We start from the raw sequence: 25,367 nt of genomic DNA on the forward strand, positions 1-25,367 counted from the left end.
CAGGGAAAGGATTCATTGTCTTGAACGATTGAAAACTCTCATGAAACCCTTACTTGATACTGTTGTGAATGTTCATTGCACAGTTTTGTGAGAGCTCTGTTTTGTCTCTTGCATCGTGTAATGCATGGTTGTTTGTAACGTCTTTGAAATTTTTTGAATATATAATCACGTAAGCTTCTCGATGTTAGTGATGGTTTGGGTGAAAAAATAGGCATCCACAACCACATTGCGAAATGAGAAAAGCAGATACCACAAGTTGAAGGCATCAAAGGGACCTGTCATGCCTGCATATTGCCTTTGAGCAATTGTAATTTCATGAAAAAATAGTCGAGGAATGACAAATAGATAGGTTTTCGTGTCTTGCATTTAACGTATTTCATGTGGCACTCCAAAAAACCTAGCAAGGACACCTGGAGAGAACGTGAACTTCGTCCTTGTTATACATGCAATCTATAGCTGCTATTGAATATGGGACAAATTAGTTTCACCTGAAATTTATAGTAGAACTATAGGCTACTGGAGCGTCCCCTGAGGTATTTGAAAGTAATTAAATAATGTCAATATTATAAGTAAAGATTTGATTTTTCATACATTGATATGTGTTGTCCCTTGTTTACAGGCCCCTGCACAAGAAGACGAGGAAGGAGGCAGAGATGGGAGCGCAGAAGGGAGTGTAGAAGGGAGCAAGGACGTGGAGAAATTAGATTAGTTGTAGAAGTAGTGTTAGCTACTCTTTTTTGTACTTAAAGCCACTGTCTTGGCTTGTGTCTCTTGTATATACACTCCTCTTATTTTTGGTACTTGAAGCCGCAAGATGTGGCTTGGCTTTGTGCTATATGTACATACAAGCACTTTTTGAGCTTTCAATTTTCTTGTGCAACGTTCTATTAATTAATGCCTTGTGAACTAAATGTTTTGAGAGTTGTAATGTTTTATTTGAAATTGTAATTGTCAGCTATAGACGTGCTTGCAAGAGTGCTAATTAAAATACGGTTGGCTATAAGAATTGAATTACACAATGTAGAAATGGGATTCCTGTAACTACATAGCATACACAACATACAGAACATTCTATAAATTTAAAAAATATTATGTAGTGCATCTATCAGAGCATCTATAAATGCATCTATATACACGTCTTTCTATTCGAGAAGCGTTTATTTGTGCGTCTCTCTGCTATATAGACGTGCCGTTAGATGCGGGTCTCTAGATGCGCAAATAGACGTGCAAATAGATGCACCTGTAAGTTTTTTTTTAAGTTTAGCAAATGCGTCTGTGTGTGCGTCTGTAGGTGCTTTGTCTTGTTGTGGTAAGAGATGAATTCTCAGTCACTAATTCCCAACTATGTTTTGCTTAAGTCTGTCTACTATTGTACAATGTATAATGCAGCTAAAACCAAGTTATAGATGGGATTTTCTTACCTCCATGATCAATCACCTCAAACATTTCATGTAAAAGGTTTGTATGCATCCTTTTTCATCATTAATCATTTGGCCTACCACTTGATTACCATTCTATATCTATATATCTAAAAGAGATGGTGATATGCATTGGATCATTCCTCTAATAATATGTTTTCATGAGTTATATTTAGTTGGGGTCTTAACCTTATAAGTTATCCTATACTACATTAGGACCTTTGATAATTAACAGGAAATTTTGAAGGGAGAGCTATATTTGAGTATATAGGATAGTACAATGATTGCATGATAATTAGGAACATCAATTAATATGGAATTATGCATAAAGTTTCCCTCCTAAGCTAAGATATAAGGCCAGATCCCTTTCATGGTAAGGGCAAAGTCAAAATGATATAGATATATATCTTTTTCTCTCTTAAGGAGAGCTTTGGGGGAGGACTAATGGGAAAATATCCACAATTAGATTCGATTTGCTAAATATCCACCATTGGATTAATTTATTAGATTGAAGCTATGTTTGAGTCATTTAATTGAAGCGTTGCCACTGGTTACTTTAAAATAAAACTATTTGCTACTCTGATCTTCCCAATAGGGTTGAACATTGTTCGACCATGATTGTGCATATCAAGATTCATTTGGCTGTCTTCCCAATGTGGTACATCCTACATTTATTATTCTTCGCATGTGGTGTTTATCGTCATTTTAAAAGAGAAAAAGTACATTGTGCCACTAATTTTGCATCGTGCTTCTCAAATTTTGCGTAATTACGATGTTTGAAGGGGAGTAGTTGTGGTGGATTGTTTTTGAACAAGTTTCTGAAAGCCATTTTAAATCATCCAATTGAATCATCCATCTTTCACAAACATTAAATTGAATCATCCATCTTTCATGAACACATGTTGATCTCATCATCCTCATCTTTGTGTCTTGCCACGGGATTCCCACCAGTATATAAGAAAGGACAATGAATAATTAATTGCTCAAGTTTTGAACATGGTTAAAGTATTATTTAGTAGTGTGTGTAACATCCCCTGAGTTCTATGGAATCGAATGAAGAGAGACTTAATATGTACAAGAAGAGACCTATTTTCTGCAATTGTCCCTCTAGAAGGATGTCAGGGTATAATACAATGAAGGGGATGAGGGAGACATGCAAGTAGTTGATCATAGTTGAGAGCCTATCATGTAAACCAAGGGCCTTTCTCAGCCTTCATAGTTAGCCATGAGTCTAAAGTTGAATAATAGGATGGGCACATTTGGCTTAGGATTAGAGTTCCATTCAATATTGAGTACAACCATTAAGTCATGTAGTCACCCAGTTTAGGAGTGACCTGGATGACAACATACTATTCGAGACGGGGAGGGGGGAACGGGTGTCTCCCCATACAATAATGCAAAAAAGTTCAAGTCATAGCCTTCTTAAGGTTGGAGTGAAGGGGGTGGAGGTGTGCAGGTGACTGGTGGTAGTCGAGAGCCTATCACATTGACTTAGGTCCTTTCTTGATCATAGAGCTTAGCCACAGGCGTGATGGTGACTAGTGAGCAAGAGGAACCATCCCCTGCCGTTGGTGATAGAACCAATTGAACTGGTGCTTCATCCAAGCAATGACTTTGATAGAGTGTTTAAGTTCTCCTTTTCCCATTTAAGATAAATTATAAATTATGTTGCCTTGAAAACCTAGTTAACCTAAAGGTGTGGCCAGGGAGCCGATCCCTTTGCTTGTAAGTAGCTTCAAACGATCATGGAACAAATTGGGCATGGGATCCTTGTGAGTCCATCTACAATCTGATTTGGGAAAACAAAGTAGTACCTAGGGGCTGTAGCTTGAAAGGATGTGGAGGATTGACCTATCCCTTGTGCTAATATTAGGGAGGCTGCTTCCTTCCATCCCAACTAATTAGAAAGAGTTCTCATTTTTTCATGTTCGAGGAGATGCTATGAACATTTGAGAAAAAACTAACCTTTTCCCCCCTTTTTTGGAGAGGATAATCCTAGCTGGTCAAGCGAACACCTACAAAGGAACGATTTTCTTCTTAATCAAAAAAATCTCTCTTTTGTTTCCTGGTCCTGTTGCGAGAGGCAAACTCCTCTCGAGTAGAGGACTCAAGCTCCACATTTAGGGTCGAAGTCACACATGCAGCCATTTTTCACAAGTGCACACAGGCTCCATATTTATCACAGAGAGGCAAACTCCTCTCGACTAGAGGACTCAAGCTCCACACTTAGGGTCGAAGTCACACATGCAGCCATTTTTGACAAGTGCACACAGGCTCCACATTTATCACAGATGCACCCATCTTTTACAACAAAGGAAATACTTAATGCCAAAGTTAGTGAATTCAAATTGAAAGAGGGAATGGGAGGACAATTTTAGGGCAAGCTAGGCGTGGACTCCTCGTTTTGAGCACTGAGGCCGACTACCATCATGATATTATGGCCATCGCTACAATGTGTCCCGCGCAAGCTGCACCATCTAGAGTCCGAACTCATAACTTCGTGGGCGTCCGAAGAAAGCCCACTCGATCCCGGAAATGGATCGCAGAAATACGAATCCCCTCTAAACTGCGCCCATCCATCAAAAAAGTCCTTTGGTTAGGTACTTTTCAAACTCCGGAAGAAGCTGCCGTAGCGCGGGATGCAGCTTACGTGTGTTTCCACACCCCCCCTCTGAAAGACGTCCTAAACTTTCCCGACTTTCCACACGAGAACAACTTCACGAAGGAGGTGAGGTCTTACGAGCGTGTTATTGAGCTGGCGGTAGCAGCTGCCCGAAGATGGGCGGAATAGCACCGGTAAGTAAGCCTTCCTTTACTGGTTAGAACTTCTCGAGCTGCAATGAAACAGCATCGTCACTTCTAACTACTGGTTTGACCTCACATGGCAGGCTCGATAGCTAGTTGCACCCGGGGATCATTTTTTGCTGCTCCGGCTACGATTTCGCGACGGCAGGCCAATACGATGGCCCATAGGCGGGATCAATGCATGGGTGCTTGGATAAGGCTGTGTCACTGTAGAGACTGTAATTTCATTTTCAACGAAGACGAAGCTGCTCGGAGCACGCCCAATATATATTATTTTGTTCTGCATATTTCTGGCATCTCATCGATTTTTTGGAAGTTCCGATAAGTACCAACATGATTAATGCATAGTTGCTTTCTTTCTTTTATATCTGTGTCTCCCATGCATGCTCTAACAATTGGACTTGCTTATAAGTAGCGAACGCGAGCAGACTCGCGCCCAATTACAAATAATACAACTAGGCGTGTCGTTGAATGAAGTTGAAGCCAAACTGCGTCCGCTGCCAATATGATCCTACTACACGCTCCTTAAAATAAATTGTAGTTTGTACGACGGGTGCACCCTTAATGAGCTGTGTTTTCTAACTTATATTTTCTAACCTAGACTCCTAATGGACAAATCTCGATAGCATCGGAGTCCCCCTTTCTCGATTATCCCTTTTGCGTATATTGCGAGGATTCTTTTCGTGCTCAAAATTTATTTTCCAACTGTAGTAAGATCGTTGGCAATCTAGCTCCCATTCCAGGGCGACGGAGTATCACTTCTGCAAGCAAGTGGCATCTTCTAGCTTGCAGTCACTATCTTTCCTTCATAATCTTCCGCAATAGTTGTCTAATATTGTAACCTCCTTAGAGTGATGCTCTCTTTGACAAGTTACCTTCAAAGTAACGGTAATCGCTTTAATTGTGAAATAGTGTGATATTTTTAAACAGATTTTCGTGTTAGGCTTTTGCTCTTATTTTCTTAGACTCGGGTTGTATGTCTTTCAAAGGAGGATATAAATTTCATGATGGCTTCATTGGAATATCGTTTCTCTAGAATGGAAGAGCCCTTTTCGAATCATACAAATGCATTGCTGTTGATAGTCTCAAATTTGTGTGCAAAGGCACCTTGGGTGTATTTAAAGTCACTCAAAATTATAGTATATGTGTTGGACAAGGGAGTTTTTTAAATCTATGTTTGTTTAAAAGCTTAGCATACAAAGAGACTAGGTTATTAAATTGATTTTAGAAATTCAAACTCTCTAGTACTGACATATATTAACACAAATGATATGTAAATGAGGCTTTTGATTAATCCTTGAATGCATGTAATATAGTCACCTTGAAATATTTAACACCCGTAGAATTGTTGTTTCCACTATTTAGTAGTATAAAGATCTCATATCGAGACATTAGAGCATTTAAGGAAGTCAATTTCCTTTTATATGTAGCTTTCTTTGAGTCCACAATTGACAACCAATGGAGTCCTATATAGGCAATGTGTACTAGCCTTGCACTCATGTCTTGCACATAACATGATCTCTAATATTTGTTCATTAACGCTTCACTCTGCAAAATATTTCTAGATAATCTCTTTAAGTTATTTGCACTCTACATTTTAGGTTTCCATACACACATTAATAGGGAAAAGAAACATATAATCTCATAGTAAGTTTAATTTAGAATGCTCAAGTAAATCTATTTTTGATTGAAATTTTATTTATGCATGTGACATGGAGTGTGAAGGATACAACCTAAGGTTTTTTTTCCAAACTCTTTTTCAACAAGTTCTCCTCACAAATGTTGTGATATTGCAAGTCACAACAGTCAAGATTTTAGCTAAATAGTAAAGCTTAAATTTAGAAATGAAGGAAATTTCTTCATTGATAAAAGAGTTCTTTGTAAAGGAAACCGTTCTTATAGGAAGAGAGAAGTGGTGCCTTGCCACCCCTATGCTCTATCTTCAGTATCTCAATATTGATATCAATCAAATTATATTACAATCACAATTTCAACCTCAGTTGGAGGTGGAAGACAAATCTCAATCACAATATCCATCTCTGAACCTACATCTAGAACCCAAATCTTGAACTCAATCAAGTTTTTGAATCTCAATCTCTTTCAATGTGACTCAGAGTTTGTGTGCATGAATTTTCTTTTAAAGTCTACCTTTTATTAAAGCATGAGTTCTTGTTGCCCAATCTAGTTTTTCCTTTCAAAAATAGACACATAGTCATTGTTTAGCAAGTCTCATTTTATAAATATGAAACAAACTAGTAAAGTGGTCATATTTAGAGATCCATATTTCCTAAATTTTTTGGAATCCAAGAATTGTCAGTATGAGAAGTTGGAATCATCTCTTGATGGTCTACAACTTTTATCTTCATCTTAATCTGCCAAAACCTGCCATTCTAGGTCTTAAATTTGGATTTTAGAATTTAATGTAGAAATGGAATGAGAAAACCATTCCAAAATGATTTGCTATATTGTTCTTTTGGCCATGAAAACAATTTTGCAATGTATTGAAATTATAGCTTCATGAAAGCTATACAACTCTTTCTTATACAATTTTGCAAAATGTATTGTCTTGCAGTACATGTTTGCCTTTCGCAAGGGGCTATCACTCTTGTGGCCTTTTTCTTATGGTTTCCATGAATGGTGGAATCACTGATTAGAACTCTTGTTCCTAATTTCTAAAACAAAGCTCTATGAATGGATGAGTTTTCCACATTATTTTTGTTAAGAAGAAAAAATGATGGTGTAATTGAAAGCTTATATTCCCTTATATAAATAAAATTTTGAAACATTCATTGACATTTCGTATGCAAAGGGGTATGTCCTTCGAATACGTGCAAATTTGAATGATACAGTTGCAAATGTGTTTTCTGAAGATTATGCATGACACTAGGTGAAAAACATGGTTTAACACGTGATCAGCCATGCAAACTACATCCGATGGGCAGGAGACTTTGCATGTTCCTCAACATAGATGATATTGACACATGTGCAAAGGGCGATGTCCATCGGATACATTTAGATCTAAATAACATACTTGCAAGTGTGTTTTTTTATGATTATGCATGACACTAGTTGAAAAACATGGTTTATGTAAAAAAATTTCCAAGACCGTCATGATCTCCCTGACCTTTATTCGTGATAAATTTATTGATAGGGGGTTTTATAAATAAGCATTGAACACACGTGATATAGAGGGTTAATAAATAGTGATCTCCCTGAGTATACTTCCTTTCCAGCCACTAGAAGGTCTTCTTTGAAGTCTATTTTTTATGCCTTTGTTGGCTACTATGGGTGTTCTCGAGAATTCTTCTCTTGCTACATTTACCTAGTTTCCAGCCTGTGGTTGCTTCTTTGCAGTAAGGTACCTCCTTTTAGCCCATTGCTCAAATTTTGCAAGTTTTTTTACCTTGTAGCTTATTTGAGGAAAATAAGCATAAGTTTTCCTCTTTCAATATTGTTTAGTTGTGTTGATCTCCCTCCGGCTATGATTATGTTAGCTATGCCTAATTTCTAAAAGCTTGCCTCTTTTTATTGCATCTCATTGAGATTATATTTTTTCATGAGCTTATTATTATCCTTGCTTCCAGTTGAAACAGGAGCTTATTATACTTTCCATTGGAAGAGGAGCTTCTTATCCTTCCAACTAGATTATACTGTTAGTTTCTTTCACTCTAGCTACGATTATGTTAGTTGTGCCTAATAAGAACAAGCTTTCCTCTTTTTATTTCATATGGCAGAGATTATACTGTTTTATGAACTTATTATTGTGCTTGTTTCCAATTGAAAGAGGATCTTGCTATACATTTGATTGGAAGAGGAGCTTATTACCCTTCTGGTTGGAAGACATATTTAGACAAATGACTGGGTGGAACCTGATTTCCTTCTTGGTGATCAATCTTAGGGCTAACAAGTTTTGCTATTCATGCATATAGCTTAGGGTTATCTAATATCGACATGAACACACAAAATAGCACATGTACTTTGCACTATACTTACTGCATTATGATGCACTTTGCATTGTATCATGCATACAACATAGTACCTGTACCTTGTATTGTACTATGCACACATCATTATCTAATGTGCACGTGGTATTATACCTTTCTACTATCCACATGCACTTTGCACTTTATTAATCTAAGTTGGCCTATGGGCACTCTTTGTATATATATTTTATATAGATATACATATAGTAGCTCGGGTTTTTTCCTTGTATGCCTAAAGGGTTTTGTCACCTGCAACTAGCGGACCTACTTTGAGTGAAGGTGTTAGAACTATATAGAGCTTTCTCCTAAATGAACCTAGCTCTCAAATATATATATATATATATGCCTATGACCCAATAATACGATCCATTATTATGGGAGAAAATTTGTGTCTCACTGCTTTCTCCCTCTCCTTCCAAAAAAAAAGTTCATAGTATCACAAATCATGAAGATAATATGGGATCTAAAATCCATGTAATAATCAATCTAGGCATTCAATTTTGTTGTTGTGAAATTTTGGTCACTTCATTACAAATTGTAGTACAAGTTTATTGATCCATAATTATCAAACATATCTTGTTTGTATCATTAGTAATTTAAATAAAAGCATACAGATACTCTTTCATTTGCCAAGCAGGATCTCAAATTGTAGCCCCATTAAAAAAAATTGCATTTATTTCCTTACGGACTCATTAATTAGAAATATTGTCCCTCGTAGCTTATAAGTAATTCTTCTAGTATTTTGAAGCTTATACCATAGCATAAAACTCTCTTTCTTATGCTAATAAATATGGTTGTTTGTGGTCTAGATTTTTACTCTTAATGCATCTAGTCTACCACCCTCTAGAAGCACTACAACTTTTAAAGTTACTAGTATCTATCACTAAAAGAGGGTCACTAGCATCCACTACTTTTAGCATTTAGCTACAATTATAGCCACTTTAATGTGTAATAAGATTGTGCCTACTGCTATGTCCCTCTCATGTCTTGTTTAGTGTTCTTTGAGCCTCCTTAGTTCTTTGAACAACCTTGTGTAGAATACACTTAGCATGACCCCAAACACTTTTCATGGTATCAAAGCTTAGGTTTAGCTCTTATAATTGTCTTAGATATGGTTGAGAGATCTATTGAGAGAGAGACATAGGAGTCATATCCATCCACAAAGAGATTCATACTCATTGAGTTTCATTTATCGATGGTGTTTGTGAGAGAATATATTCTAACTAAGAGAGGAAGATTTATCAATAAAATGGATCCTACACTCTAGTGAACTTCTCACACATGACTCCAACGGCTCAAATATCCCTTGCATGGGCCAAAGATTGCCCACAACCATGTCTAGTAGCTCCAACATCTCTATCAACTGCCATTCCAAGCAGCATCATCTACAACCCTCAGTGCACAATGGGCTTAATGGCCTCTATGCAAAGATAATGCCACAATCTAAATGCCCAGAATGGCTCCTACTTTTGACAAAGACCCTCATGCCCACATCTAGTAGAAAGGCATGGCAACCGATGCTAGGAGTAGACTCGACAACTCAAGACTCCTCCATGACGGCTTTCTCAACAACCTTGGCAGATGACTTCCTAGCCTCGACACCAGCTTAGCTAGCGGCAACAAGCAATGAGTAGCAACCAAAATAAGCTGCCTAGAATTGGCCGAGGTGAGTATCTATGATCCAAGCTCCTACCACAGGGGTGATACAAATGGAGGCAGAGGATGCGACCATGCCTTGGTGTGGCTCCAAAGTGAGGTAGATGATGAGATTGAGGCCCATGGCATAAAACGACATCCTCTCGCAAGTAATCTATCAGCAGCATGGGATTTAGATGTACAACAATGCCTCTAAGGTAGCACCAACTACACATGATAAGACACTAAAAGCACTTGCTATAGAGCATAGCAACCTGGCCAGGTTAGCAACATCAGCTCAGAAAAACTCTTGTAGGAAAAAGTGCCAACAGGGAAACAAAATCTTTTTCTCTCTTAAGGAGAGATTGGGGGAGGACGATTGGAGAAAGTGGGCCCATATAATTTGATGAATGTGAGCCATTGGATCATTGGATTTGACAATGGAGAAATATGGATCATTGAATTTGAAGTAAGAAATATGGGCCATAGGATGACACAAATCCATTTCAACCATCACCTCATTTCATTCCACCCTCTTCTTGATTCCAAATTTTAACCTTAAATGCTTCGAGTGGTAGTCTATGAGATTAAGAGCAGACCATCTATGACTTGCATGACATTACTAGAATTGATTACTCTCTGGTAATTAGGAAATGGAGGGACAAAGGTGAAATGCTTCATCTTCATGGCAAAACAATCAATTGATTATTAATGTCAATTTCACTTCTCCATTTTCCTCCTTCTTCCCCAAATCTGTGAGAGCTCTATTCTCTACCTACAAGTGACCATTGCTGAAGCCCTTTGAGCTGTAGACTCCTAGTGTATGGGCCACCTTCCAACTACAAGAAATTAGAGAGTTCTCCTATGTACGTGCAACACCAACACAAAGATTGCTCGACTAGGACATGATATTATCTTGCTTACATTGCCTATGCCCTTGCACATGGCATTACAAGCCCTTTGAACTTATGTTCATGGTCCAATTGATCTAGATGGATTTAGAGAAGAAGATGAAGATCACAATATGAGCCAAGAGAAAGATGTGCATAATGACATCATATGGGAGGAAGATGGAGATCACGATATTGAGGAAGAAGCTGACGATCATCAAGAATCACTCGAATTTATTGAAGAAGATGATCAAGTCTATGGTGAACGTACGATGCTAGAGTACAATGATGATATAGGAGATCAACTCAATATAGAGTTGGAGATAGACTTGTTTGGAACACTAGACTTGGCTCAGGATGAAGCCAAGTCTCAAACGTGGACATGAATATACGAGCTTCAAACTTGATGTACATGCTCTTGTACTTTTATTCTTTCAAAGGATCAAACATGTATGAAAAGCATTTTTTTTTGTCATTGGGTAAAACTATCTTTAAAGGTTGGTATGGGGAAAAACACTCTCTATAAAACGTTGCTATATAATGGCCTTATACAAGTCTGGCAAGTGTTGCTATATAGCCATGTTTATAAAAGTGTCGCTATATAGCAACACTTTTTAAGCCCGCTTTGCATACCAACGATTAGCGCCCCACGTGTGATAAACATCGATGTGTAACCGTCGGAAAAGGGCCTATGCCTTGTAGTATTACATCTTGGGCTCGCCATGGACGGGGTGAATCCTTTCGGCTTACACTTGACATCTTGGTCGACATGGTCCATAGTCTTGGTGAATTACAATATCCCACCATGGCTAACAATAAAGAAGGGACACCTCATGCTTGCACTACTTGTGCCAAGGAAGTGCAAGGCCAAAAATATGAACGTCCACATGGCACCTTTGATAGAGGAGTTAATGATATTTTGGTCAGGGGTATCTTGATGTGGAACATGCATGACTACCCAGGATATGGAGAGTGCGCAAGTACGTGGTTGTGTCTTTACATGTATAATATAGGATTATGCTTTTATGACTCTCTTTGGCATGCATGTCTTATACTAACACATTCATGCACGCGTGCAGGACTTGTTACAAGTGGGTACTAATGCTTGTCCTGTTTTTGGACTGGGTTTAAAATCACTTGCACGATACTCCAAACATATGAGAAAAAATGTTTATGAAGGTTATGCTCGATACCTTCTGCTGCACCATCTTGCACGTGGAGGTTAGCTTGATCCACCACCACCATATTTGAAGGCAAGTGACTAGATTCAGGCTTGGAGGGTGAATGGAGAGGAGTCTCCTCGTGGTATGAAGAGGCTATCAATCTTTCACGAGCTTCCTTATTGGGGTCAGTTACAAATCAATCATCTCTTGGATCCCATGCATATCTTCAAGAATGTGGGGACTACTCGAGAGGAGTGTGAGAAGACTTGCATACTATGAATAGGATGTCTCATTTGTGGCCCCAAGTGCATGCTTCGGGAAAAGTTGTCCTCTCAAAAGCAACGTGCATTCTCTCTACCAGAGAGGAAGCAGCGATCAAGGCAGAAATTGCCTGTTTTCAAACACCCAGAAGGTACATGCATTGCTTGAAAGGAGCATTTTCAAAGGGCAATAAGCTTAGTGGGCTCAAGTCCCATGATTGGCACAAGGTCTTACATGTATTCTAAGCTGTAGGATTAGTGTACCAATAATCGTGATGCATTAGTGTAATTATGATTATGTTATATTATTGACATGACTTCTTTGTTGCTTTAATAGTTCATCCTCCCAATTACATTAAAAGGGCGCTTACAAGAAGATGTTAGAAATGCTATATTCAAGATCAGTGGTATTGTGAGGTATGCTTACTATTAAATCACATTGATTGCATTTTATTCAATTTAAGTTGAATAATCTGTAGACTAATTATATGAATCTATCTTACATGGGCATGTGAAATAGGTGGATATCTCAAAAAGAGATCTCCATATCGAGCATCGAGAAGGCTAGGGTGGAATCCATCAAAGCCGTATGCTTGCTTGAGAAGCACTTTCCCTCGATTATTATGACAACTTAAGTGCACTTGCTTGTGCACATAGCTGATGAGGTGGCCATTGTAGGTACCGTTCATAGTCGGTGGATGTTTTTTCTTGAGCGGTTTATGAGAACTTTGAAGGGATTTGTAAGACAAAGAGCAAGACCAGAAGCAAGCATGGTAGAGGGATGGCTTCTTAAAGAGTCATTAGTATATATCACAGAGTTTCTTGCATCCACAGATCCCAATATGCCGCAAGCTTGGCATAACAAGGATGATGATAGCATCATTAGCAAGGTTCCCCAAGGAAAAGGGATTGAAAGAAAGATGAGCGATAAGCAAATGGAGAAATTCAATAAGTTTTGTATCCTCAATAGCAAGCAGATGCAGAAGTGGATTGAGAGATATGAAGCGGCCAAAGCAGAAAGAATAAATGCAAGGATGAGATTCAGAGTAATGTACAGGTGAACGCAACCAAATCCACGGGATCTCGCCCTTCTCTCCACTCACATGTCACTTGATTGGCTACAACTGGCTCTACGTAAAGCTGAATGTGATGGAGAGACAATAAACGAGTGCAAGCGAGAGTTACCATTTGGATGTATGATGCATGTAAGTTTCTTACCTCTTGACATAATTAAGTAATTATTTGTGGCAATATACACTATAAAATAGATGCATCTTCATTGTTTTAATGATGCTCTTTTGTAATATAAAAAGTACATTGCATTATGGTCATATGGATGACATTTTTGCATGGAACACATTGATTCAAAGAGTCACGTATGATTATGGAGTCATGGCTAACTTCACACAAGATAGCCGAGCAAGTGCTTTGGATACCAATCTTCTCATAGTTGGATTATTATGAAACCAAACACAAAATCTATGAAATTGATTTCAGAAGATTTAGTATTTTCATTCTTAAAGTAAAATGGTTTAGAACTATTTACAACGGTCCCCATGTGACAGTGAGAAAAGATAGTACTAGTTTCTTTGCAATAGACGCCACCAAACTTTGGATCGATGAAAGTGATACTTTTGTTCTTCCCGAGCATTGTGAGTCGATGCATACTAATGATTTAATTAATCAAAGCTTTTGTTTTTAAAGATCCATTGATACATGTACTTAAGCATAATTTCATATATATAATTGATGTCATTTGGCACCCATTTTCAATATAGGTGGTTTTTCATTCGGATCATTCTGATCCAAGGTGGTACGTGATCCAAGTTGCACCACGAAGTAAGCAACTACCAATGTCGGATCCAATTGATCCGGATGGATCTAGCGAAGAAGATGAAGATCACAACATGAGCCAAGAGGACGATGCGCATAATGACATCATATGGGAGAAAGATGGAGATCACAATATTGAGGAAGAAGATGACGTATCATCAAGAATCACCACACTTTATTGAAGAAGATGATCAAGTCTTAGGTGAACGTACGATGCTAGAGTACGATGATATAGGAGATCAACTCGGTATAGAGTTAGAGATAGACTTGTTTGGCACGTTAGACTTGGCTCACGATGAAGTCATTGATGTAAATGCTCTTCATTGATTTTTTTCATCTCAAACTTGGATATGAATATATGAGTTCAAAGGCTTGATGTACATGCTCTTGTACTTTTATTCTCTCAAAGGATCAAACATGTATGAAAAGGAAAAAAAAATTATCATTGGGAAAAACTATCTTTGAAAGTCGATACGGAAAAAAACACTCTCTGTAAAATGTCGCTATAGGAAACTTTCTCAGTGTCGCTACATAGTGACCATTCACAAGTCTTATAAGTATCACTATATAGCAACCATTTACAAGTCTAATAAGTGTCGCTATATAGGGGTGCTCTTTAAACATCGCTATATAGTGACACTTGCCTAAAGTCTCTATATAGTGACACTTAATGAATCCTGCTTTGGTTACCGACGATTAGCGCCCCACACATGTGCATGCTAAACATTTGTGCTTAAGCATCGGAATAGGACCCGTGTGTAGTAGTGTTGCAAACATTCTCACTAAAGGACTTAGTGAGGCACACTTCAGAGTGCTACGATCTAAACTTGGAGTTCTTGCAGCCTCTCTCTTCGAAGATTAACACATGTATGGGTGACTTTTAACATTTGTATATAGATGCGTATTTGTGCAATTTATGATGAGCATTACATACTTGTAAATAATTGTACAAATGCATCACTTTAACTCTATGATCAACTTGTATACTTGTATATAGGAGCTTAGGTTTTTCCCTTGTGCTCCCCAAGGGTTTTTCATCTGTAGATAGAGACCTTTGTTTGAGTGGGGGTGTTAGAGATATATATAGCTCGCTCCAACTCGAACTAGGTCTCACCTATATATGTGTAACTTATGAATCAGTATTTGGAAGTCTTTGGTGTGTCTATTGTCTCTTCTTCTTCCCTCTCAAACAATCCCACAAAGCTTCACTCTATGATGGAGAACCAAGGAGTACACCCATTATTGGAAGTTTGTTTGTCCATAGATGATAGCTGGAAAGGTGTAGATTCAAGGGTTCCCAGTGCATAGTTGAATGTGCACGTAAAGTGTAAACCGAATTTGAATTCTTCGAAGGTGCATGAGGAGAAGAGGCACTGTATCTTGAATGCCACTAATAAGAGCATCCATCCATTGGGGGCATTACTGTTGAAATGCAAAAAGAAGCTCTTTAAGCATTCTAACTGGAAATTGAAGGTATTCAAGAAAGCAATTTATGATTCCGATTGTCTTTCTGAGAGAATTCCAAAGACCATTGCCAAGTTGAAATCCACAAACACGATGTGAGGAAAGGAGGCCGATAGTGATCGTATTGTGTGGCTTGCCAAGGGTTGCACACTAGTGTCTATGAAGCAAGAGTTGTAGTCCAGCTAACTCCTAGAGCATCGCGACTCTAGTAGCAACCAAGCCACAACTGCAACAGTGTGAGAACTCCTGTTACTTTAGAGTAGCGGGATGCAAAAGCAAAAAAAACACGCAGATAAAAGGGCTCGATGACTTAGCTTAACAAAGAAAAAGATCAACGAAGTAACAACCAATCTTCAATGATGATGGTGGTAACAGGAAGCACAGGTAGAGGCAACTATGCATGGCCACTTGTTGATAAATTTGCATCTTCACAAAACCCATGCCACGTGACAATCTAAGTGGTAGATAAGCCATAGGTAGAGGCTAGGTTTGGACTAGCCAAGAAATAGCCACAATATGGCAAATAGGACCCAAGTCTGGCCAAGTCAAACTCGCCAAGTCAACCCACCAAGCCTTGATTAGATAAAGTGGTAATTAATTATGCCATATCAGCATGTAGCCACCTAGGCACACATTTTTGTAGGCAACATCTGAACGCATACTACTATGTTATCCCACACTACAAGGCATAGGCCCTTTTTCGACGAAAATTTCGACAATTTTTACATTAAAATTTTTTTTTAAAGGGCGCAAACATCATTATTAAAGTCATTAAAAGCATCAAAAAAGAATGGTCACTATAAAGCATCGCTATGTAGCGACATTGATAAATGTTGCTATATAGTGACACTGATAATCATCGCTATATAGGCGAGTGTGCTAAAAGCAGGTTTAAAAGCCGTGTCTATAATCGCGTCTAATAGCGCATCTATAGCCATGTCTAAATACACAGAGTAGACGCGCCTTTAGACACGATCTTAGACATGCTTTTAGACGTGCCTTTAGATGTTCCACAGAGTTTAAATTAAACATTTGAAGAAAGCAAATTTGGTGGGTTCTTTGTTTGTAGGATGTCTTCATCTTCAATAAGTAGCTCCAGTGAGGACGAAACCCTCCGTATCCACCATCGCGAAATGTGGTTGGAGCAAAAAATCAAATGTTTATGTGATCGATGTCAAGGAAACATGTATCCTGCACGCAGGATTACACTCAATCATATCTCAAAGTATGGAGAATGGGATGTGACCGTAAACAGGGTAAGGGTTTGTAAGTTAAGGTTGATTGAGATACCTATGGGTGTTCATATGTTTGAGTTATGATCCCGTTTTAATTTGATACAGGATGCAGTGCCACATCCGCATATGTTGCCCTATGCTCGCCGTGAGGAGGCGAAGCGTCGGCGATATGAGGTGGGATCTTTAGGAGGGACCGTTATGGATGCATGGAGTGATGGTGATAATAGCCCTCTGCCATTACCTCATGAAGCCGTGGAGGAGGAGGTGTTTGATGATATGGTGCGGGATTTATATGTCCATCAAGGGAGGGATGATAGCATGGAGTAGGATGATCTTTTTACTACAGCATCGACTCCACTGTTTGAGGGGTGCACATTCTCTGTTCTACATGCCTCCCTTCAGTTATTAAACTTGCAAACCATCTATGGATGGAGCAATGAAAGTTTGAATGCATTACTCAAGTAAGCTTTAAAGTCTATTTTGCAAACATGGTGAATTATGCTTGTGGGTCAATTACTCGAATGCTTTTCCTCATTTATGGTCTTCACGTGCAGGCTTCACGTGCAGGCTACTGTGTAAAATGCTTCCAAGGGAGAATAAACTACCGACCTCAAGAGATTTGGCAAGGCAACATGTGACCTCTCTTGGAGGATTAGATTACAAGCGCATCCATGCATGTGTCAACGATTGCATTTTGTTTCGTGGACTACATAAGGATGCAAGAGAGTGTCATACTTGTGGAGAGGCAAGATATAGAGCAGATCTCAAAACCTTGGACGTGCCTCGTAAGGTATTGCGACATTTTCCCATAATCCCTCGCATCCAACATATGTTCAAGTACAAATCTATTGCAGAGCTCATGTCATGGCATTCCTCCCATCGATCAACTGATGGCAAGTGGAGAACTCCCGCGGACTCTCCGGCTACATGGAAGCATATTGAAGACACATGACCAAGCTTCAAGGAAGAACCTAGGAGCTTGAGACTTGGATTGGGTATGGACGGTGTGAATCCATTTGGTCTCAAAAGCACGTCTTACAGTGTATGGCTAGTGATATTGGTGAATTACAATCTTCCACCCTCTATGGCTATTAAGAAAGGACATGTTATGCTGTCCCTTCTAATTCCAAGGAAACATAAAGTCAAAAACCCTGATGTTTATTTGGAGCCTTTGATTGACGAGCTAAAGATACTTTGGAGAGGTATTGAGGTGCATGATGTGAGCAAGCCTCCCTCATCACGAGACTTCAACTGCAAAGCAGTCTTGATGTGGACGATGCATGACTTCCCAGGCTATGGTGAGTGTTCAGGTAAGCATTGCATTTCTAATTATGAATAGGCAAAGGATGTGGCACCCTAAACCCACCTTCCACTCTTAATTGCGTCGATTGTTCAGGTCTCACTACATTGGGTTACCATGCATGTCCTGTTTGTGGTCCTTCGCTAGTTGCCTCACGGGCAGGCGCATTGAGTAAGGTCATCTATGAGAATCACCATCGATTTCTCCCACCTGATCATCCTAGATATGTTGCCCCTTGGAATGAAGTTCTCCCACAATCACTCACCGCGGGAGATTCGATGAGAATTTGGGACGGTTCCACGACTCCTCCACCACTTGGCATGAGCTGGTAAGGGTTTGTAAATATTGTGTGCTATATTGGCTGGAAATAAAGATTGCCCGCTAACACTTTATTTTGTTTAGATACTCCATCTTTTATCATTTACCATATTGGTCCCACCTCAATCACTTGCTTGATCCCATGCATATCTTCAAGAATGTGGCATCTACCATTTGGGAGCATTTGAATGGGACATGAGATTCCGCAGGCATAAGGGAGGATTTACGTACCGCAGGGAGGATGCGTGAAGCTTGGCCACAAGAGAGACCAAATGGGCATGTTTTTTTACCTCGAGCACCATGGATGTTATCAAAGCTAGAGATGGCGACGGTGAAGCGCGCTATTACTACAATTCGTACTCCCACTGGATGCATGAGGTGTTTGAAGGGAGCCTTTACAAAGAGCAAGAAAAGAGGTGTAGAGCAATTATATGCCTTGAAATCTCATGATTGACACAAGATGCTCCAAGTAAGTATTTTATGTACATAATATCTTTTTCCTTTCAAATTTGTGAGTGAATAGTTATAAGCAACTAATCAACCACCTCCTCGTGGGTTCAGTTCATACTACCTACTAGCATTTCACGTAGTGCATCGAAGGACGTGAAAGATTGTATTTACAAGATGGGTGAGCTTGTGAGGTACTTTACATGATACAAAATATGATGCGTATCAATGCTCCGTGCAAGTTTGAATGCATATTGCTAATATGATGTACTTTTTCATTTCTAGGTATGTGAGCTCAAAGGAAATAGATCCCACCACGCTTGAGAATGCTCGAGTTATGTCAGTGGAGGCAGTTTGTTTAGTGGAGGAGACATTTCCATGTTCTATTCTCACAAGCCAACTACATCTCATTGTGCATTTGGTGGATGAGATTGCTAGATGCAGTACTATACATGCACGATGGTTGTTCTTCTTGGAGCACTTCATGAAGACCTTGAAGGGCTTCGTTAGACAAAATGCAAGACCTGAAGGTAGCACAGCCGAGGGTTGGTTGGTACAAGAGTCACTTGTATATATTTCTGAGTTTCTTGTTGATGTGGATAGCTCTCTCCCACGACTATGGAGAGATGATGAAGACCTAAGGATGACCTCTATTGTGCCTCAAGGGAAAGGACGCAACAAAGTAATAGACACGGAGTTGCATAATAGTATCAACCTCTTTTGCATGCTTAATAGTGATGTGATGAAAAGATGGGTGACAAGATACGAGGATGCAAAGGCAAGAAGACAAGAAGAAAGGGCCCTCTTTCGTACACACCACGGATCTCGTGTGCCATACCCTCAGTATCTAAGAGCACTTCCAAAGGATATTCATGTGGATTGGCTACTTGATGAAATGGAGAAAGCAGAGAAAGACGAGGGATGCATCACAATGGAAGAATGGGAGTATGCTAGGGATGCATGAGCAAGGTCGGTATATAGAATGTTATGCATAAGTTATGAGCTTTTAATAATTTAGATTGCTATATGGTGTGAGGGCAAGCATTTTTGGACACAACGGATTGATGATAAGAGAAACACACAAGATTGTGCCGTCATTGCTAGCTTTGAGGGAGCCAATGGAGCCATGGATGATTATTGTGGCATAATCCAAGATATTAATATGCTTGACTTTCGACGCTTCTTTGTGTATGTTTTAGATGTAAAGTGGTTTAAGGACGTGGTGGAAAGAGGCTCTAATGCAACAATCAAATGCCATGCAAGTGGCTTTGTAACTATTGACTCCACAAAGTTTTGGCAAAGTAGGAAGGACACACTAGTACTACCGCAACAATGTGAACAGGTACTGTGCACACATATAAAAATACTTGCTTTTAAATATTTGATGCAAGAAAAATAACATGATTGTATTTGTGTTTGAATTAGGTTGTCTATCAACCAATGGTGGATAATAATAGATGGTGGCATGTGATACCTATTATGCCACATTCCAAAGTGATGTATAGTACATTTACTAATATGGAGCATATGGAGGATGATCATGGCCATGGACGTGATGATGACCGTGATACGAGAGAGGAGGATGATCATGAGATAGGAGATACATATATTGAGGCCATTACCTGTGAGGACGAGCCTACCATTCGAGATGCTGATTTCGATGAGCACATGAGTGGCACAAGTAGTAGTGGGTTGAATGTATTTGTAGATCTAAACACTTGTTTGGATTTTGAAGTAGATAGTTTGGCGAGGGTTGATCTCATTGAGGATGAGATTGAATCGTAGCCCCATAATTGATATTGGCAAAACTACTTTACATATTGTCTCATTCTCCTCATCTCACTTAATTCTTGTATATGTGGGCTTGCAAGAAATTATGTGCTTTGGTAATCATGGGCAATGTTTGGAAAGCAATGATGTACACCAAAATCTCACTTTCTATATTCTCTGGTTTGTGTCTATCTACGCATCTAAATGTGCGTCTGATTCTCAATGTAAACGCGCAAATAAACGTGCTAATACATGCACAAATAGACGTGCTAATAAACGCGATGTTAGACGGGCCCGTATTTTCTCAGTTTAGATGCACAAGTACACGTGTCAATTTACGCACAAATAGACGAGCTTTTAGATGCGCCCGTAAATATTCCTCTACTAAAGCAATGCCTATAGACGTGCCCGCTATTTTGCGCATCTACCAAGTGCGTCTATAGTTGCTTTGTGTTGTTGTGTTATGCTTATGCATGAGCATATGCTCATATGCTCATATGCTTTTCCCCTCTCTTTTTTCTTCTCTTTTTCCCTCTTCTTTCTCTTCTTTTCCCCTCTCTTATTTCCTCTTTTTCATCATCTTTTCTCCTCTTTTCATAAGCATATGCATTTGCCTATGCTTATGCATGAGCATATGCTTATATGCTCATGCATAAGCATAAGCATATTCTTTCTCTTTTTTCCTCTCTTTTAATCTTCTTTTCCCCTCTCTTTTTTCCTTCTCTTTTCCCCTCTTTCTTTCTCTTCTTTCTCTGCTTTTCCCCTCTCTTATTTCTTCTCTTTCATCCTCTTTTCTCTTCTTTTCATAAGCATATTCATTTGCCTATGTATCTCTCTTATAAGCTTATGCTTATGCGTGAGCATATGCTCATATGCTCATGCATAAGCATAAGCATATGATTTCTCTCTTTTTCTCTTTTTTCTTCACTTTTCTTCTTTTCTCCTCTATTTTCTTATTTTTCACTCTTCTTTTTCCTTCTCTTATGCTTATGCTCTTTTCCCCTCTCTTTTTTTATTCTTTTTCCCCCTCTTCCTTTCTCTTCCTTCTCTTCTTTTCCCTTCTCTTATTTCCTCTCTTTTGACCTCTTTTCTCTTCTTTTCATGAGCATATGCATTTGCCTATGTTTATGCTCATATGCTTATGCTTATGTATGAGCATATCATATGCTTTTTCCCTCTCTTTTTTCCTTCTCTTTTCTCATCTTCCTTTCTCTTCCTTCTCTTCTTTTCCCCTCTTTTATTTCCTCTCTTTCATCCTCTCTTCTATCCTTTTCATAAGCATATGCATTTGCCTATGCTTATGCTTATTCATGAGCATATGCTCATATGCTTTTCCCCTCTCTTTTTTCCTTCTCTTTTTCCCTCTTCCTTTCTCTTCTTTCTCTTCTTTTTCCCTCTCTTATTTCCTCTCTTTCATTTTCTTTTCTCTTCTTTTCATAAGCATATGCTTTCTCTCTTTTTCTCTTTTTTCCCCTCTTGTCTTCTTTTCTCCTCTTTTTCGAAAGCGTAATTTTATAACAAACAATGTTGTATATCTTTAACATGTATATGCTTCTGTCGCTCGGCTCATTTGAGCGATTTTGTATCACCCTTTTCACAAAGAAAATTTTATAATAAACAACATTCTTTTGAATTACTTTAAAAAAAACATTAGTGGGGTAAAACAAGGCTTGATGTGGCTCTGTTTAGCCCCACTAATGTTTTTTTAAAGCTTCTGTTAATCGTCGCTATATAGTAACGTTTACCAGTGTCGCTATATAGCGACGTTTATCAGTGTCACTATATAGCGACGTTTATTAGAGTCGCTATATAGCAACGCTTATATAGCAACCGTTCTTTTTTGACACTAATAGCGACATTTTTGCGCCTGTCAAAAAAACTTTTTAGTGTAAAAAAGGTGTATTTTTGTCAGAAAAGGGCCTATGCCTTGTAGTGATTTTTGGAAAAACAGACAGCTGCACTCGTCTGTAGACGCGCTACAACAGTTTTTCTTGTGTATTCTTTCCTTTTCCCTTCCCCTTCCCCTTTCCCTTTCCCTTCCCCTTCCAAGAAAGGGATTGCATGAATGATGGAAATAGGTGATTGCACGAATGATGGAAAGGGATTGCATGAATGAAGAAAGGGATTGCATGAAAGAAGAAAGGGATTGCATTCGTGAGGAAATAAGAGATATAATCTAGCCATAAATTAAGCCATCTTTTGAAATAGATATACTCATGTGGAGATTGGAGGTTGAGGCAAAGGTGGAAGTTGGAACTAACTTGTGCTTATCCAAGGTCCCATATTTTTTAGACAATCTCTCCAATCCTCCTTGTCCAAACCTCTCCTTATGAGATAAACTAGTTTTGGGCAGGTAGCTGTATTGAGCTAGAATATATATAAATGAATTTATTACCATTCTCTAAAAATTGATATAAATAATGTTTGCCATTGTGAAAAGTTTGATGCATGGTTCAAGAAGATTTGATACTATCAATTTATGGCAGGATTATATCTATTTTAAAAGCTGGCTTAATTTTTAAAATGAATTAAGAACATACGTTTGTGTAAAGTTTAAAATAATAAAAGATGACTAACTACTTAATTGAGTAATAGGATAGCATTCTGCAAATTTCTTTTAGTTTATATGCTTTATTGTACAATTTGAATTTATAAAATAAAGTGAGTAGAATGTGACAATAGAAGTACCTTTTTTGGTTTAAGGGACGAGGGTGAATATTTTGTTGAAAAGTTGCTATTTGAGTGTGTATTTAATCTACAAAATAATGTGAAGATGTATAAAAAATATCAAATTTATTTGAAATTTAGACAGAATGTAGAAGATTTAAAATGATAATTGAGATTATTGTTTTGAATAAATTTAAGGCAATTTGCATATAGAAGATGCATAGGTTATGTATTTGAACATATACCTTTATAATTTCATTGTGGATTGATATGTTGTAAGATTAAATAATGATGTTGTTAAATGATAAGTTTATGTTTGAGGGTGATGTTAACTTAGAAAGATGACTTGCTACTTGAGAAGTATCAATTATGAAATCAAGAAGAGCAAAATAATAGTAGAAATATTTGAAGAACACTACAATAGTATTATAAGAGTAACAATACTTGAAAATGTGTCTAAGTAGTTATTATTAGAATTGTTAGAAATGGAGTTATATGTCACTAAAAGCATGACATTTTTAAAAGCATGAATTAATAATAGTTCATACGTACAATTTTCTATGTGTATTGAAAAAAAGTAGTAATGCTTCAAGAAAAGGAAAAAATGGAGTAATATGTGCGGTGAATTAAGAGTCCTTCAAGAGTATGACTTAACTATAGGTTGAAGTAGGAAGTCCTTGACATGTATTAAAAATGGGCTTCTATTTAAATATACTAGATTATGTCTCTATTTTTTAGAAAGTAAACTTTTTTTGTAGATGCTCGAGTTCCACCAAGGTTATTGCAGCCATATGTTGAGTTGGTTGTGTTGAGCTCTCTTATGATTTCTCCTCGAGTGTATCTGCTTTGCTTTTTTGGTTTGTGGTAGCTAGGATTTCTGTTTTGAAGTTAGAGTGGAACGGTTTGTACCTCTTAACGTCATGTTTAATTTTTAAAGGAGGATTGGTTTGGTGTTGTGCTAGTCATTTTTCAAGATTACTAGTTTGTCCAATATATCGTTTTTCTATAGCTATACATAGAATAGAATATACGTAATATGGGCCTTTTGTGCCTTTTTCTTTGTCTTCTTCATGATTTCCTATGTGAAATAGCAAAATGAAGTATGATGAGTTTTTTTATGTGTGGGAAAATTTCAAAATGTTCACGATATGCTTCTTTTGAAAAATTCAAATCAGTAATGGTAGTTATACCTTCTATGGTAACTGGCAACTCTTTTTCTTTTTTTGAATCATCTGTTTGGAACATGTTGTTGAACTCCACTAGTATCACATTTCATGTCTTACTTGAGGAGTTTGGCTAAGATTACATTGTAGCCAAAGTGGAGAAGTTCAAGGCAATAAGCTGAAATTCCTTCTAAGTGCTTATCTATTATAGGTTGTGCTTTTGTTCTCAACATCAATGGAGTAATGTATATGTTTTTTATCATTTTTTGAAACATGAAAACTATATGCATTTTTAATAAATAAACTTGATTTCACTAACCATCAGCCCTCATTTCTACTTCATGTTGATTGTTGTCCATGAAATTACTAAGGTCTTGTAGTGTGCTCCATCCATAAATGTATTCATGTGGTTCTTTTCCAACCATCTTTGTGAGACACATCTGAGCCGTATATAAGAAATAAGTTTGTCCCTTTGTTCTTTTTGTTGATTTCTCTTGATCTTGTTGAGCCAATTGGGACTTATTTTTAAATTGATTCAAGATTTGCAAAATAGTAGCCTAGATAAATTAGAATATAAACTAATGTTAAGAAATACTATAATACGTAATATACATCATCTGATGTTGCCATTTTTTATTATTTTTTGTTGTTCTTCAAACAAGTGTTTGATAGATCATGCATAGTAGTGTATATGTCATGAGTTTCTTTTGTCTTATTGGGATGAATATTTAATAAAAGGATTTTCTATTGATTACTTAATTGTTTTCACCTCATGGAAGCACTAGAATGAAATGAGATGGATTGATTTTATTTAAGACTCGGAAGTTGTTTTGAGTGGTAACTTGCGAAAGAATGACATATGTTAGGCTTGCTGTAAATGATTTTTTGAATGACTACAACAACCTTTTCTCTGAGTGTGCATCCTTGTGACTTGCATCCTGCATATGCTACTGTGATTGGAAAAGTTGTTTTGTGATACCATACCTACTATGTACAGATGCATAGTAGGAAGTTTG

General features: G+C 38.0%; 1 protein-coding gene across 1 annotated transcript; it reads left to right on the forward strand.

Annotated features, from left to right (window-relative positions):
- The first annotated feature begins 3,870 nt into the window (after positions 1–3,870).
- Positions 3,871–4,209, forward strand: LOC147904758 (ethylene-responsive transcription factor ERF019-like). Its single transcript, XM_087392343.1, has one exon. The coding sequence runs from the start codon at positions 3,871–3,873 to the stop codon at positions 4,207–4,209; it is 339 nt and encodes a 112-aa protein (XP_087248469.1).
- Positions 4,210–25,367: the final 21,158 nt, after the last annotated feature.

Source organism: Dipteris shenzhenensis, chromosome 2 (assembly GCF_047967505.1).
Source record: "Dipteris shenzhenensis isolate YYH24624 ecotype China chromosome 2, Dip_SZ_1.0, whole genome shotgun sequence".
Taxonomy (NCBI): domain Eukaryota; kingdom Viridiplantae; phylum Streptophyta; class Polypodiopsida; order Gleicheniales; family Dipteridaceae; genus Dipteris; species Dipteris shenzhenensis.